This window comes from Monodelphis domestica, chromosome 3, assembly GCF_027887165.1.
Source record: "Monodelphis domestica isolate mMonDom1 chromosome 3, mMonDom1.pri, whole genome shotgun sequence".
Classification (NCBI taxonomy): domain Eukaryota; kingdom Metazoa; phylum Chordata; class Mammalia; order Didelphimorphia; family Didelphidae; genus Monodelphis; species Monodelphis domestica.
In genome coordinates, this window is record NC_077229.1 from 448,743,857 (window position 1) to 448,761,187 (window position 17,331).

Here is a 17,331-nt window from a genome sequence, read left to right on the forward strand (position 1 = left end):
AGGGAGAGAGGGAGGGAGAGTAAGAGTGGGAGAGAGAGAGAAAACATGATCTCACTTGGCCACTAATTCCTAGCCACAAGTGCTGGCCATGAGATAAGTCAGAGAGACAAATTGGTGCCTGCCTACCATTATAAATGCTTGAGTTCAGGAAAAGAAAGCTGCTACTTGTGTCACCAGCTTATAAGAATACCATTTGAGTGAGGGAAGATTGATGATACCTATGGAACAATTAATTATTAACTGAAAATGTTGTTGTTGTTCAGTTGTGCCCAAATTTTTGGTACCCCATTTGGGGTTTTCTTGGCAGAGATACGGGAGTGGTTTGCTACTTCTTGCTCCAGCTCATTTTACAGATGAGGAAACTGATGCAAATGGGGTTAGGTGACTTGTCCAGGGTCACATAGCTGGTAAGTGTCTGAAGTCAGATTTGAATTTGGTTCTTTCTGACTGACCTAGTGCTCTATACACTGTGCCATCTTGTTGACCCAAACATTTTACAGATGAGAAAACTTAGACAAATAGGAGTCAGTGACTTGCCCAAAGTTAGTGACTAGTAAGTGACTGAGGTCAAATTTGAACTCCAGATGAGGAGCCTTCCTGACTTCAGGCCTGATGCTATCAACTGAACAACCTAGCTGCTTCAGATAAGGAAGATATCCCAGTGTGAACTGGGATAATTGGAGTAGGCTTAGTGAAAAAAGTAAAAAAAAAAAGAACTTGAACACTAGAATTTTAGAGTCAGCAGAGATCCTAAAGAAACCAGTCCTTATAATTTGTAGAGAAGGAAGCTGGGATCAAAGTGATTTAAGTCATCTGCCCAAGAACACAGAGCAAACATTATGAGATGTTAGAGAACCCAGGCCTCCTATTAGTCAATCAGTCCATAAGCATTTTTCAAGTATTTGCAATATGCCAGGCGTTGTGCTAAGTGCTGGGGGTACAGAAAAAAACCTCCTGCTCTCAAGGAGCTCCTAGTCAAATGGGGGCAACAATATGAAAAAGACATGTATAGACAAGCTGTATACAAGATGATCAACAGAGGAAAGGCACCAGGATTTAGGGGAATCAGGAAAGCTTCTCATAGAAACTGGGACATAAAGGAGCCCAAGGAAATATAGAAGCATAGAGAATTCCATGCTGGGGGGGGGGCAGTCAACAAGAATACTCAAGAATTGGGGGATGGATTGCCTTATTTGAGGAACAGTAAGGAGGCTGGTGTCCCTAGATTGCAGAGTATGTGCTGTTGAGCAAGGAATGGAAGGGGCTGGATTACGTAGAACTTTGGATGCCAAACACCAGGCTTTATTTTGGATTCTGGAGATGATAGGGAGCCACTGGTGTTTACTGAGTATGAGGGCAATAGGTCAGATCTATTCTTTTCAGAAAGATCAATTTGATTGCTGAGTGGAGGACAGACTGGAGTGGGTAAAGACAATGGCATGGAGGACAACCAGCACAATAAGTCCAGGTATGAGGTGATAGAGCCTGTATCAGGGAAGTGGCAATATCAGTAGAGAGAAGGACGTGTGTAGGAAAGATGTACCTTTTAAATCAAATTGTAAAATCAACAGGACTTGGCAATAGATTGGATATGGAGGGATGTGAGTGAAGAGTTAAGGATGACACCCAGGTACCTTCCAGATTCCCAATATAGTGTTTTTTCCTTTAACTTGAGAAGGGAGGTCTTAAGGAGGGAATTTTGGTTTGTAGGAGGGTGTGAACATGTGTAGGTAACATGAATAAAGTCAGGGAGATTGGAATGAACATAGTCTATCAGGAACAGTGAAGAGAAAGATCTAGCATGAACTTGAAGTTTGTGGTGGGGAATAAAAACTATGTAAGTTTGGGTTATTACACAGGAAACCAGTTCTTTTGAAGGAAGGCACTGTCTAACAGTGATTGGAAGGTGCATAGCTGCAGACTTAGTTTTGATGTAGGAAAACTTTCCTAATCATTGGAGCCATCCCAAAGAAGCATGGGCTCCCTCTAGGAGTTGCCCATCATTGTTGACTGGTCAATCTAGACTAGGTCACCTCCAAGATCTCTTATAGGTCTAGGATGCTGGGATTCTCTGACTTGGGAACACAAAAGGTACCTGCAAAAGGAGGCAGCCAGGATCTCTTTGTGGGGAGAGGAGATCTTGCCTATTTTTCTGGGACAAAATCTCTTTATCACACTAGAATGTCACTGGGACGGGCACCAGGAAAGGCAGGATCTAAAAGTGAGGGAAGAGAGACAAGCAAGGCATGAGACTGGGGAAAGAAATATGACCTGACCTGTGAGTTTGGCTGCACCACTTCGGATTCCTTCCCAGGAACTATTGAAGTAGGCAAATGTGTGGGTGTGAAGGATCCAGAGGAGGTCTTGGTTCTTCTTTGCCTAGAAGAAATGAATATTAAACTGGTAATATCTAGATAAGGAACTAATTGATTCTCTTCTTTTCTCAAGTTCTAAAAACAAAGATCCAAAAGGGAACGAGGGAAAAAGCAAACTCTTGTATAGCTTCTCTTTGGTTCCTTCCTATGTTTCAAGTCTTCTTACACTATATCCCCCTCCACATATACTAGGATGGGGCTACACTTGAAACATTCAGGATTTTTAGGGAATCTTCCAAGATTCTCCCTCAACTGATGGTCCCCTATACCAGTGAAATCACAGGTCTTGTCCTTATCCCTACATTTTCTAAATTCAGTAGGGGAGGCAAAGTTTGGGGAACACTAACTCCAGGTAGGGTGTATAGTGGAAGGATAGTGATAGCAAGGGTAGAGAGAAGGTACCACCATCCCTCATGACAGTTTTTGCTATGACCAGTATTCACCTGCTCCTCTTGCCTAGCTGTCATTTTCCTGAACCATTTTGGAGAAGCATATGACTTGTTGGTCTGACGGGTTCTCTTCCTTTTCTTAGAATCCAAAGCATTCATTGGCACATCTGTCCCTTACTTACCAACTTCATGCATAGATCTTTATAGAATTCCCTGTTCTTTGGCATTTCCTGGCAGTCAACAAAGCGATCCAGTAGTGCATGTAAATCTTGGACACCAAGAAATGGTATACAGGCAGCCAAGGCATCCCGACAGGCCTGGAAAACAAAGTTTCCTGCTCTACTCTCTGACTCCTGACCATTAGAATATCTCCATCCCAACCTGGAGAGGATCCAGAGGAGGAATGGAGGTCAGACATAGGAAGTACTAAGGGTACTAGGAGCCTTATTATTATTTTTTGGTGCTTCCACAAGTTGTAAAAGTGGAAGAGGAAACCCTGACAGAGATTTGGAGAGACCTTAGAGATTTCAGAAATACATTTAAGATTTGATGTCACCTCAGTATTGGACCTTCAGTCGAGCAATGTAGGGGCTATTTGTTCTCCCTGGGGGTGGGGTGGGGTGGGAAGGGAATAAGGAGGGGTGGATTTCTGTGCTATTTCACTTACCGTACCTATCTTTGGGTTGGGATCCCAGAGATGGAGAACGAATGAAATCATGCTCTTTTTAATTTCTTCAGTAAAAAACATTTTCCACCTTTTTCCTGTTAGAGATGCCAAATCTTCAAACAGTAAGAATGCAGTCAGCCTCACATCATCCTGTTCCTGTAGCCACAAACACATCCTCTAGGTCAGTGAGACTCTTAGCCCCCAGGCCCTCCACATATCCCTGACTGCACTGTGCAAAGGAGGCACTAGTTCAGGGATTGTGACCCTTTTGTGTGACATGGACTCTTCTGGAGATCTGATGAAACCTATAGACCCCTTCTCAGAACAAAAAATGTAGAATTACAAAGGAATACAATTACATTGAAATCTCTCTCTTTATCTATCTATCTATCTATCTATCTATCTATCTATCTATCTATCTATCTATCTATCTATCTCAAGTTCATTGACCACAGGTTAAGAATCTCTGAAATAAACAGGAATGTTTCCTACTTCCCTTGTCCTATGTGGATTAAAAAAAACCAACTGTCTGACCATTAGGGAAATTGTAGGAATGGAGGGAAGTGAGGTAGGAAAAGGTTACAAAGTGAAACAGAAAGCATCATTCCTAGCTCTGAAGAGCTAACTTGTCTATAGTGATGGCAATCCATTGTCACAATTGCAGCAAGATACTAAGTCTGAACTGTTGAAATCTCTGGGACATTTCTGGTATTGTGCTTGGTCTCAATTTACCTACTCTTACTGTTAGACTAGAGTCTATGGGTTCAAGTGATCTAAGCTGGCCAACAGTCATGATCCTAAATAATCTCCAAGAGATGTTTCAAAATCTCAGAGATGATTTGTAGGGACTCAGAGTGAAAGAAGGATGTACCCAATTAGACATCTATGTCTTTCTGGAATGTGATTATATGGATCTTTCTAAATTCTTTGGTCCTTTTTGCAACATCTCACCATCCAAATAATTGTAACAGCCTTTAACAGAATAAGGAAATGAAGAATAGGGGAAGGTCAGATGTCATCCAAGTTGAGATTTTTTTCCCAGAAAAATGTTTTGTAGTTAGAACTTGGGGTTCTAACACAAGGAAAGGGGAAAGTCAGAAAAATACATTTGAAAGATTTCTCCAGATTTAGAGAAGTATTTTAAACCACCCATTGGAAAGAAGAGGTGAAAATGATCAAATAGTGAGCTCTGGGTATTTAAAAAAGTATAATTAAAATGATAGCAATCTGCCTTGTTTTGTGTTTTGGGACCTAGTTTTTCTAGGTTGGTGAATCCATGGTGTGAATACCTCCACAAGCAGGAGGGGGCTGCATTCCTCCCCCTTTCTACCGTGCCTGAGGACATTTTCCACATGCCCTGCCCCTCTTCCCAGCAGCCCAATGTGAGCACTTCCTCCCTCCTCTCTCTGGGGTAATGTGAGGGTCAGGCTCAAGGGCAGCTCAAGGGTGCAGTTTGGACATGTGGTCTCTGAAAAGTTCACCATCACTGAAATAGGCAGTCTTGGTTCTAGATATGCCTCCCCCTTCCCTACCTAAATCCCTTTTCATTTCTGGAATCTGTTATGCCTGCACCCTTCCATGTTAGAAACTTCTATCTCCAGTGTAACCACTCTAATTGCCCTTCCTTGTCTATAGCATAAGAATCAGTAAGCCAGTAATGTGTAACTGTTAAAGAACCTGTCTCTCCCTATAAATAAAATCTATAACTATCTTCGATATTCCTGAGATGCTCTGATGTGTGGAGTGATGGACCCAGGAGTTCCATCCACTGAATCTGGATCTGGGCAGGTTAAGAGCTTGGTGAAACTGAGTATAAAAAGTGGCTTCTGTAACATGTTGGCTGCTCTCCTGGCGTGAGGATGAGTACTGCCCTGGTATCCTTCCCTTGCTGATCTGAAAGGTGTTGTCCATGTGTCCTTGCTGAAATCTCCAGGTTTCCACCTTTGAGTATCTCAGATTAAACCACTTTAAGGTCTTGGAGTGTGAGTCAAGATGTACTAAGTAAAGGTCAATTGCACTGAATGACAGGTCTAATTCTCCTACAATGTACCCTTTAAATTCCAGGGCTATCACATTGGACTGAAGTAATACAAAAATACCATTTGTAAAAATAATAGATCATTCATAGGAATGATTATTCCTATTCATATAAAGGAAGTTGCATCTGATCATGCAGGTATAAAATGGAATAAGAAATAGAAATCTAATCAGAAATCCAAAGGAGGAACTGGTCTTAAATGCTTTCCTTTTCCACATTTTTGTTCACCTAATTTATTTATGATTTCACTCTTTATATATGTCATTTACCCATTTTGAATCTATCTTGGTATAGGGTGTAAGCTGTTGACCTAAACCTAATTTTCCCATGCCATTTTACAATTTTCCCAGCAGTTTTTGTCAAATAGTGAATTTTTGTCCCCAAAGCTGGGATCTTTGGGTTTACTGAACACTAGCTTGCTGAGGTCATTTACTCCAAGTCTATTCAATTGATCCCTCCTTCTGTCTCTTAGCCAGTACCATATTGTTTTGATGATCACTGCTTTATAGTACAGTTTAAGATCTGGTACTGCTAGCCCACTTTCCTTCACACTTTTTTCCCATTATTTTTCTTGATATTATTGATCTTTTGTTCTTCCAGATGAACTTTGTTATAATTTTTTCTTTGTAAAGGAAGAATTGGGGATTGGACAATTTACATTTTTTAAAGGAAAAAGGCTAAAAAATTGTACCTCTTTCTAATAAAAAGAGAGAAAACTAAGATAAAATATAAGAAGAGTTTTAAACTCAATCATTTCTATAGCCTCAGAAATTACAAAAGCTTCTAGGTCAGTCTGCTGCACATAGTTTTGCTTATTGTCTTCTACTTCCACAGTCTGCTGCTCTGCTTTGCTACTTATGCCAAAACTAATTCCTGACTTAAGGTAATTTGCATAGCTACCATATTTGAGAAATTCTAGTGTAGTGATGGTGAAACTTTTAGAGACAGAGTGCCAGGCCCTGGCTCCCTCTCCTCTTCAGATCAAGTGCTGTACCCCACTCCCAGACTGAGTGCATTGCCTCTCCTTTCCACCACATGCAGTACCCTCTCCCCCATTACTCCACATAGGAGAGGGAGAAAGAACTCCCATTGGGCTGCTGGTTGGAAGGGTATGTGAAGTGAGAAATATCCTCAATGAGTGTAGAGAGGGGGAGGGGAATGGCCTGAGTGCTCTGTTCCTCTCTGGCTCTGCCACCTATAAGCCACCCACCTTACCCTCTGTGCGCTCCCATTGGACTGCTGGGCAAAGGGGTGTGTGATGTGAAAAAATGTTTCCAAGCATGGTGCAGAGGGGGAAGAGAGGAGCTCTGCCTGAATCCCTCTGCCTTTCTAGTAACTAACTCAGGGAGGGGGTTGGCCATGTACCCAGTGTGCCATCTTTGGCACCTGTGCCATAGGTTTGCCATCACTGTCCTAGCATACTGGGGCTTTGGGGATTGAATCAAGGACACAAGGCAACATATTTGGAAATTAGAAAAGAGTAATGCATTATCTATGTTTTGAAAAGAAAGGAGATGATAAAGAAAATTACAGGTCTGACCCAGAAACTTTAAGCAAGAGTGTGAAAAATACAGGACAAAAAAGTCACAGAATAAATTTTGAGTTTGAAGGAAACAGGTCACATGCATAACAAACAAAATGACTCCATTAAAGCCCAAGGCTTATCAAATGAATCTAATTTCCTCTTGTGGCAAAGGTCCAGCCCAAATAGATCTAGGGAAAATGATAGGATATAATCTTACTTGAATTCAGTCAGTTTTTAGATTTTGTCTTTGATAATGACCCTAAGAGCATACCTATTCTAGACTACATAACTGTTATTAAATATATGATTGACAGGAGAGTCAGACCCAGAGAACTGTTATCAAAAGGTCAGTGTCAAACCAGAGGGGAGAGTATAACAAACGCTTCCTTGTAAGGTCATTTCTGGGCTCTGGGTTATAGATGCATTTTCATTCATTTAGGACAAAACACTATACTGGGTGGGAAATGGACCACCTGAATTGGAAGGCAAAATTCGAATCCAAAATGAACTTGGCATATTGGATAGATTAGTTAAAAGCAAACAAAATGAAGAAATTTGTTGAGGCTAAATGCTGAATAGGACATAGAAGATAGAAAAAAGAAAACAGTGCATGGATATTGACTAGAGGCTGGACTATGTGTAAGTACATTAAACAACGATGGAGAGGTCATAGATGGTAACAACTGACCATAAATCAGGATTATAGAGCAACATCCACAAAAAATAGACAGGAAATGAGGATGAGAAGGGATCACTTCATTCTCTGGACAGCAGAGTGCCTAGAACATGGCAGGTGCTTAAGACTTGGAAAATTCAGAGAGGGTTCAGAGGAGAACAACAAAGGACTGGGCAAGTGGTAGAATGGGGAAAATGGAAGAAATATGAGACTTTTTGATTTAAGCATACTTTCTTTTCTCTCTTTTAAACCTTGACATTCTGTCAATCATTATTAAGTAATAATTCCAAAGCAGAAGAGTGGCAAGGGCTAGCATGTTGGGATTAAGTGATTTGCCTAGGGTCACACAGCTAGGATGTATGTGAGGCTAGATTTGAATCCTGGGTCTTCTATCTCCAGGCCTGGCTTGCCATCTACTTAGTCATCTTGTTACCCATTAAGTATACTTTTTAAATGCTTTAGCTCTTACATAGAAAGCTCTTAAATAGAAAACTGGCAACTAGTTGTTTTCCATATCCATTGATACCAGAATAAGAGGAAGAAACAGGATTTAGGTTGAGCAGATTTATGATTTCCTGATATTGGAGGATAAACATTGGAATGGATTCTTGAGAAAGTTACTGCATCTTCTCCTCTGGCAGACTTTAAAAATAGAATGATTCTTGCCTGCCTGGATTATTTCAGTGATACTTCCTGAAGGCAGTGACAAGGAGTAAATGAACATTGCATCAGTTCTATGATCTGATGAAAACCAAGGAGGAGGAAGAGCTAGGATAAATAAGGGCAGGAGGAATGTCATCCATCAGGCCCTTTACTCTGTATTGAGCACCTCCCTGAGCCTGGCTTAGGTCTACACACTTGTCATCTCCCTCTTCCTAGCTCTGAATTACTTACGTCTTCAAAGAAAGTTCTTGTTTGCAGTACTATTTCTTTGAAGTAGAAGCTCACATCTCTGTCTGAGAGAAGTTCTAGGATTTTTTTCAATGCCTTCAGGCTTTCACAGATGACTTCTGTTCGAGTCAGATGGTAGAGACCCCTGATGACTGTTTCTAACAACATCTGCTTATTCTTCTTCACCTGTTGAGATAAGAGGCCTCTTAATCCTAACAACTGTCCTTAGGGGCAGGGACTTCAGGAATTAGGGAGAAACAAAACCCAAAGTTCTATCTTGGGGTCAAAAGGATTTAGGAACCTCCTTTTCAGCCTTTTATTTAGCAATGTCTTTACTTAAATATTTTTTAAAGCCTTACCTTTCCATCTTGGAATCAATTCTGTGAACTGGTTCCAAGGCAGAAGGGCTAGGCAACAGTGATTAATCAACTTGATCAGGGTCACAAGTTAGTATCTGAGGTCATATTTGAACCCAGGACCTCTTGTCTCTCTCTGGGCCTGGCTTTCAAGTCTATGGAACCACCTAGTTGCCCCCCTTCACTTAAATTTCTGACAGCCAATGGATACATTTAAGAAAATTAATAAAAATTCCAGCTAAATAAGTGACAAGCTGATGTGCCTTCTCTTTAATCTTCATTAATTCTCTCACCTTTTGTGGTGACCCGAGGGCTACATTCCCAAGCCCTCTGATTGCCATTTGTCTCAAAATAGTATTGGTGTCCCAGGCACTCTGGTCTATTACAAATAGAACTTCTCTTAGATTCCCCTGTTTCCAAAGGAGTGGCTCTTTCATGACCTGAAATGAACATATTGTTAGTCTTGGAATTGGAGTTTTTCTCTCTTTTTAGAAGACAAGAAGGCAAAGGAGGCGATTGCCCTATGATCTGGAAATGGATTGTCATTACTTTGGGGTCATGGGAGAGAATAGTTGGACCTAGGCGTGATGGTCAGCAACTTGGTGGCTTTTGGCAGAGGCCAGGTTTCTGGAGAGAGATAGCACTGAGGATGAGGGTCCATATAGAATTCTTTCCAGAAACTGTGTGACGTGACATGATTTGCTATTGTTGTTGCAATCAGGAAGGAATGGTAGTTGGTTTGTGGAGCAGAAAGGCAACCACTGCTGCTAAGAGCTCTAATGAGGGAACTATTCTCCCTCTCTGAAGGTGCCTATAGGGAGCAGATAAAAGCAGAAAGCCCGGACCGATAGGTCAACTTTGGGTTTTGGAAAGTGGGAGTCAGAGAGGCAGGTGAGGCTTTCTTTTTGTGACAGAAGAGCACAACTTTGCAAAGCGTCAATACCCATCTCTGTGTGTGCACGTGCACATCTCTGGGGTATGTGCATTTCCTGCAAAAATCTTGTGCATTGGAAATGTGCAATAAGTAGTCTGGAGTTTTATATACAGACCTTGCTGAAAGGCTGGGCGGTGATATCTCTGTGCTACAAGCTCAATGACAATTTTAGACTGAACAGAATTATTTCTATCTTGTCTCCCACTGTATCCCTGTCAGAATTAATTGAATGCTGAAAGCAAGTCAAACCGGGCACACAAAAGTGGGGAAGTAGTGTGGTCAATGCCATTATTTTTGTCTCCAGCTTGGTTATAGTGTTCCGAATCTTAAAGTCTTACAATCATAAAAATAACTCAAAGCGATAAGATAGCATGCTGTGAGCTGTGCTGGGCCTTGCCTCAGAGAAGAATGCTGTGCCCGTTATTCGGAAGGCCTCGGAGGTTGAAGAAAGCGATAGGAACATGTGCTCCATGATGCCTATCATTATGTCCTGTTGCCAGACAACCACACTCCTAGAAAGGGCAAAGATCCAGTTAATATTGTCCCAGTTAACGCATTTCTGAATGGTGAGGGCAGAGTTTCTTAATTTGGGGGCCATAGACTCCCAAAAGGTTTGTGGGTAGGTTTCAGGGGATCTGTGAGGTTGGGTGGGAAAAATAGCATCTTTATTTTTCCTAACCTCTACATGAAATTTCTTCTTTCAATGTTTTAAAAACGTCATTGTGAGAAGAGGTCTATAAGTTTCATTGAAATACCAAAGGGAGTATATGGTTGAAAAAACTAAGAACCCTGAGTAAGGGGGAAACTTTAGGTACCTCGAAGCAGATAAACTTCCCATGAGATTACCTTATAGAAAAGGAATGTCAGATGTGGAATTTCTAAAAGACTTGTCTAGGAAAACAAATCAACTTTGTAAAAAATTGCACACAAGTGACACCTTTTTTCCCTGGTAGGATAGATAGGGTTTCAAAAAATTTTAACAACTCTTATCATATGTCTTAGAATTAAAAAAAAAAAAAGGTGTATTGGTTCCAAGCAGAAGAGTGGTAAGGACTAGGCAATGGAGGTTAAGTGACTTGCCCAAGGTCACATAACTAGAAAATATCTGAAAATAGATTTGAACTCAGTACCTCCCATCTCTAAGCTTGGCTCTCTATTCACTGAGTAACCTCACTGCACTTGTGCATAGGTTTTTGACTGCTGACCTTTATGCTATTCTACTTCTTTCCATTCTTTCCAATAACTTCCCTAACTCTTTTTTCCCCCTTGATCCTAGTTGAGGCAATTGATACAGTTGATTGAGAGCCCAGGTGTATTGCTTTTCCTGTTTGTTTTATTCATTCATTTTCTTAACATTCATTTAGCATCTATTATGTGTAAAATATTGTGTGTGTATATGTGTATGTGTGTGTATACAATAGGAAGCTAATAATTGCTTCTTGTTTATCCTCCGCAGGAACCCTAGAGTAGTTAGCCATTACCTGGCCAGTACACACACTCCTAAATGGTGGGAGTGGGGGCTACTCAATAGATTCCATAAATTGTCTCCCTCTTCAGACTCTTTGGCCAGACCCTCTTTTATAGCTTGGTTTTGCACACATCTCAGGGTGGTAGTCGAAAGCCTGAAAAAGAAAGCCAGAATTAGAGAAATGAGCTGGCTTACACTCAGCTCCGTAGAAAGAAGAATTTCAACTTCCCAAATATAATTTATCATCCAGGATTAGTAAGTGATATGTGGTAGTAAAAACAAGCAGACTGGCCTAGATGACCTGCTGAGATGGATGCAGGCAGTCAATGATATCATACCTTCTTGCCAGGCTGAGAAGTCAGCAATGCTGCAAGGATGGAATGAATAAAATATTTTGGAATTATTGGTTAGCAGTGAAATTTAGCTGCTCAGGAAAGGAGAAACCAAAGGAAATGCTAAGAGCTCTTCCATGAAGAAAAACTTCTGTTGAAATATTCTTTGAGTCCAAGTAAAAGAAAGGGCTGGGGGTGGACAAGGAGGAAAGGAGAGACACAAGGTGGAAGCTAGCTATGGGACAAAAATAGTAATAAGAAGGGGATGAACTATGCTCATTAAAATATAAAGGGATGGTGATGAGGGAAATCAGATGACATTACACTTGGCTACAAGGCTGCTTCAGCCCCAGGGGAGAGAAGGAAAGGAGACATTGCTCCAAAGACTGGGTCGAGGAAAAGGCCAAAGCATATTTGTGGTAAACGAGAGACTGAAATTATGTAAATTTATAAATCATGTAATCATATAGATACATGCACATAATTATAGATATAGTTATATAATTTAGCACATATGTATTTATTTAGAGGCAACTAGGTTGTACAGTGGTTAGTGCTTTGGGCATGGAATCAGAAATACCTGAATTCAAATCTGTTCTCAGATATTTATGAGCTGTTGTGACCCTCTTTTTGACTCCATCTTTTTTATTTATAAAATGCGAATTCTAATAGCACTTATCTCCCAGGGCCATTGGGAGGAATACATGAAATAATGCATATAAAGCACTATGCACATAGTAGATGCTATATAAATGTTTGCTATGTAGGCTAGTTTAACTCCAGTTAGTATTTAGTAAAGACAAATGATTGCTGGGAGCTAATCAATTAAAAGCATAAGGAGATTCTAAGCATAAGTATAAGAATGATTCAATGTCTCTATGACTCCATACCACACCAGATGACACAACAAAATGTATAGCATGGTCCTTAGGGTCTTTGAGGTGAGTACAGCAAGCTTTGCTTCTTTCTTTTTGGGAGATAAGCAAGGGATACATTGAAACTCTAAAGTAAACCCTTGCAAGGGAATTGCAGTGACAAACAAATAGCAACAGCTTCTGGGGATATGAAACAAATTTACTGGGTGATAGAATTATAGTATCATAAGTTTAGAAATGAAAAGAACCTCAGTCTAACTCCCTCATCTTAGAGATGAGAAAAATGAAGGACAGGAAATTTTAGGGACTTGTCTGAAGTCATGCAGGTGGTAAGAGGCAGAGATGGGATTTAAATTCATGTGTTCCGGTTCCAGACTATTTCCACTTCTGGCCACAAAATAAGGAGTACATCACTGCTGGGATCTGGAATCTACCTCTCTCAAAGGGTCAGACCCCACTCAATCTAGAGGGAATAGTCCTTTGATGAATGACCACTTGTGGGGGGAATGGAAGGAAGAAATAACAGCTGCTACCTAGGTTCTAACTTATTGAGAGACAACTCTGGAGAATAGATGAGAGTCCCCTGAGGAACATGTACTGTACCAGCTCATATGGACAGAGAGAGTCAGGGGCTATACACTCTTTTTCCCTCTAAAAATCTAACACTTTTTAGTCATTTCTTGAGAAGGTTTTATGTATCTGGCCAGACATATGAAGAAAAATCATAGCCCTAGATGTGAAGCCCAAGCTGATTTCACACAAATTTCTGAAGTGCCTACTATGTATAAGGCACTATGCTAGGAAGTGGGGAGATAAAGACAGAATTAAAGCCTACATACTACTTGAGCTCATGTACTGTTGGATCTGGTAGCAATTGTGTGGAAGATAGAATGGAGAGGACACAGACTGAAGCCAGAAAAAAACAACCAGTTGATGACTAGAGTAGTTTAGGCAAGAGACAAGTCCCAAATGAGATTGGTGGCTAGAGAGGGATGGATAGGAGAGATGGTATGGATATAGAATCTGTTCATAGAGAATCTGGTCCTCATGGTGAACTGCTAGGATTATGACTAATATATCTGCTAAACGTACAGGCCCTTACATTTGTTCTGTTCCATGACAGAGCCTGGGCTAGGATCTAGTACCCTGGAAAAAGAAATGTTTGTCAGCAGAAGACTTGTGTTTGAGTCCAAGCTTTGCAATTTATTGTTTTTTGACATTGGGCCAGTCATTAAGCTTCTGTTTTCTCAGTCATAAAATGAGGGAGTTGGATGAGATGGAGAATTCATCTCTAAAATCTCTTCCAACTTTTAATCTCATGGTCTTATGATGTGGTATCAGCAATTCCAAGCACCCCCACCATATCTGTAATTTACCTGCAGGGATCCCCATCTTGAGCTCTCTGTCCTTGCTGCATGATCCTCCTTCTCTCAGCCGTGTTTTGAGTTGGCATCTTGCGTCCCAGTGTGTAGCTAATGAGCTTCAATAGCAAGTAGAAAAGCTCTGCATATGAATCCCTGATAGGGATGCCAGTGTTCACCACCTCATATATAGCACAGGCGACCTGAGGGGAGAGAGAATCCCCTTGTCAAGAGGTGGGCCAATTCTCTTGGGGAATTCTGAGGGGAAAAATAACAGTAGGAATTACTGAGGTTCCAACTTATTGAGGGCTTTGGACACTTTCTTTCTGACTTATTCTTCAGATCTCCCTGTATCCTTCATGAATAGCTTGTGCTAAAAATACCTAACTAAGGTAGGATTTGGGAATTTTTGTTTTTGAAAATGGTCTAATCAATACTAGGGGTTCTTCTCATTCCTTGAAATTTCAAAAAGGGAAGCATTTTTGTTGTTACTGTTATTGTCATCATCGTTTGTTTTGTATAGGGTGATAGACAAAGCAGAAAACAGGCTTTTTTTGGTCTGATGGGGAAATTAGATTCTCAGCTTGAATTGTGACAGTGCTTTATCCAATTGAATCATCTGCTGAAAAAATTTTTGCTGTACTTGTTCCATAGATAATTGGTATTGAAATCTGATTGGCACTTGAGAAAGGGTATGAATGACATCAAACTTCCTATAGATGGGACTAGGGAGATTATTGAGTTTGGGTACTCATTCAACTTAGTGATAAGTTGTCTTACTGCAATTGTCTCTGATTCTGCTCCTTCATTATCCAGCCCACTCTCCAGTTTATCCATTAAAGCTCTTAAGAGGTGGATGTTGGGGCAACCATCCTGAGCTAGTGCTTTCCACAGTGCTTTTATGTCCCTAGAATTGTGAGGGAGTGAAAAAATCCATCAAGTAGTATTTCCTGGGTACCACAAAACCTATCACTATGTTAATAACATTTAAAAAATTAAATTTTATTTTTGAAATTATCAAGTTTTTAAAAATTTAATTTCTTCCCACTTTCCCTTGGGAAAAGGGGAAGAAAAATCACAATCTTTTAACATATAAGTACAGCCAAACAAAATTAATAACTATATAGGTCAATATGTGTCTCACTCTGTTTATTAGTTTATCAACTCTTTGTTAGGAGGTATGTAAGTATTCATCATTGGTCCTCTGGAATCATGTTTGATTACTGGATTGATCAGAATTTACAAGCCTTTTATTTTTATTTATTTATTTTTTAGGTATTTATTGAATTTTTATTTTTAATTTCAAACATTGTTCCTTGGTTACAAAAATCATTTTCTTTTCCTCTTTCCCTTTCCCCTCCCCCTCCCATAGTTTGCCTGGGTATTACATGTGTTCTTCATCAGAACCTCTTTCCATGTTGTTGGTATTTGCAATAGGATGTTCATTTAGAGTCTATTTCCCCATTCATATCCCCTTCAACCCATGTAATTAAGTAGGAGTTTTTCTTTAGTGTTTTTACTCCCACAGTTTTTCCTCTGGATGTGGATAGTGTTTTTTCTCCTGTAATTCTCTGGGTTGTTCAGGATCAATGCATTACCACCAATGAAGGAGTCCATTACATTTCATTATACCACAGTGTATCAGTCTTTGTGTACATTGTTCTCCTGGTTCTGCTCCTCTCACTCTGCATCACTTCCTGGAGGTTGTTCCAGTCTCCATGGAATTCCTCCACTTTATTATTCCTTTGAGCACAATAGTATTCCATCACCAACATGTACCACAATTTGTTCAGCCATTCCCCAATTGAAGGGCATCCCCTCATTTTCCAATTTTTTGCCACCACAAAGAGCGCAGCTATGAATATTCTTGTACATGTCCTTTTCCTTATTATCTCTTTGGGATACAGACCCAGCAATGCTATGACTGTATCAAAGAGCAGACTTTCTTTTATCACCCTTTGGGCATAGTTCCAGATTGCCCTCCAGAATGGTTGGATCAATTCACAACCCCACCAGCAATGAATTATAGTCCCCACTTTGCCACATCCCCTCCAGCATTCATTACTTTCCATTGCTGTCATGTTAGCCAGTCTGCTAGGTGTGAGGTGATACCTAAGAGTTGTTTTGATTTGCATCTCTCCGATTATAAGAGATTTAGAGCATTTTTTCATGTGCTTATTAATGGTTTTGATTTTTTTGACTGAAAATTGCCTATTCATGTCCCTTGCCCATTTATCATTTGGGGAATGGCTTGATTTTTTTGTACAATTGGTTGATCTCTTTATAAATTTGAGTTATTAGACCTTTGTCAGAGTTTTTTGTTATGAAGATTGTTTCCCAGTTTATTTTCCTTCTGATTTTGGTTACGTTGGTTTTGCTTATACAGAAACTTTTTAATTTGATGTAGTCAAAATTATTTATTTTACATTTTGTGACTTTCTAGGTCTTGCTTGGTTTTGAAGTCTTTCCCTTCCCAAAGATCTGACATGTATACTATTCTGTGTTCACCTAATTTACTTATAGTTTCCTTCTTTATGTTCAGGTCATTCACCCATTCTGAGTTTATCTTGGTGTAGGGTGTGAGATGTTGGTCCAAGCCTAATCTCTCCCACACTGTCTTCCAATTTTCCCAGCAATTTTTACCAAATAGTGGATTTTTGTCCCATTATAAGCCTTTTAAATTTTTTGATGCTATAATATAGATAGTCCTCCTGGTTCTGTCAATTTCACTGTGGATAAATCCATTTAAGACTTTCCAATTTCCTTTTTATATCTTACAGCATAATAGTATTCCATTACATGAATTACAGTCAATCCTCAACTTTTACTGAGGTAATGTTCCTTGAAAATGGCATGAAAGTAAAAAAATGTGAATGTTGACACAATGAATCTATTGGTAATAGGGGTTAAGTTTCCACAACCACACAAAACTGTTATCTTTCACTAGAGATTGCTGAAATACACTTTTGTACATGCAATTCTTTGTAACAAAACATTAATTCTGATAATGTGCCCTTTTCCTAACACAGTAACCATGAAATAAACCATAAAATGAGGTACACAAAATAAAATTGGTAACTTGCAAAACATTTTTTCTTGCTAGTAATTCCCTAGAATTCTGTGACTTTTGTATTAACGTCTCAATTAAAAAAGGAAAAAACACCTTGATTGCAGACATTATTCATTTTTCACAATACATGAAATCTATAGTACCATAAATATTGTATGGCAAATAAAATTCTTAAAACTAAAAAATTTTTAATCTAAATCTTACCTTCCACTGTGTCAGATCGTGGTATGAGGGCGTTGTACTGTATACTATACTGCTGCAAACCTCTCTACCTTGGCCGCCCTCTGAAAACCAAGGGAGAGGTTGCTGGGACTTTAATTGCTGCTGTTGAAAAATGTGGAGACTGGTGAGGTCTCATCATTACCTTAGAGCCC

At 39.9% G+C, this 17,331-nt stretch overlaps 1 protein-coding gene and 1 long non-coding RNA gene across 4 annotated transcripts in view; one reads left to right on the top strand and one right to left on the bottom strand.

Moving 5' to 3' along the window:
- Positions 1 to 17,331, top strand: part of LOC130458504 (uncharacterized) — a 60,193-nt gene that overhangs the window by 10,250 nt on the left and 32,612 nt on the right. The gene's annotated exons all lie outside the window — the stretch shown is intronic.
- Positions 1 to 17,331, bottom strand: part of MROH2B (maestro heat like repeat family member 2B) — a 96,798-nt gene that overhangs the window by 2,472 nt on the left and 76,995 nt on the right. For both annotated transcript variants that reach the window (XM_056824572.1, XM_056824573.1), the window contains exons 32-40: positions 14,668 to 14,794; positions 13,903 to 14,090; positions 11,333 to 11,473; positions 10,249 to 10,363; positions 9,211 to 9,357; positions 8,565 to 8,747; positions 3,432 to 3,587; positions 2,947 to 3,081; positions 2,277 to 2,379 (exon numbers count right to left, since the gene is read on the bottom strand). In XM_056824572.1, the coding sequence (XP_056680550.1) occupies positions 2,277 to 2,379; positions 2,947 to 3,081; positions 3,432 to 3,587; positions 8,565 to 8,747; positions 9,211 to 9,357; positions 10,249 to 10,363; positions 11,333 to 11,473; positions 13,903 to 14,090; positions 14,668 to 14,794 (1,295 nt within the window). The remainder of the gene's footprint in view (positions 1 to 2,276; positions 2,380 to 2,946; positions 3,082 to 3,431; positions 3,588 to 8,564; positions 8,748 to 9,210; positions 9,358 to 10,248; positions 10,364 to 11,332; positions 11,474 to 13,902; positions 14,091 to 14,667; positions 14,795 to 17,331) is intronic.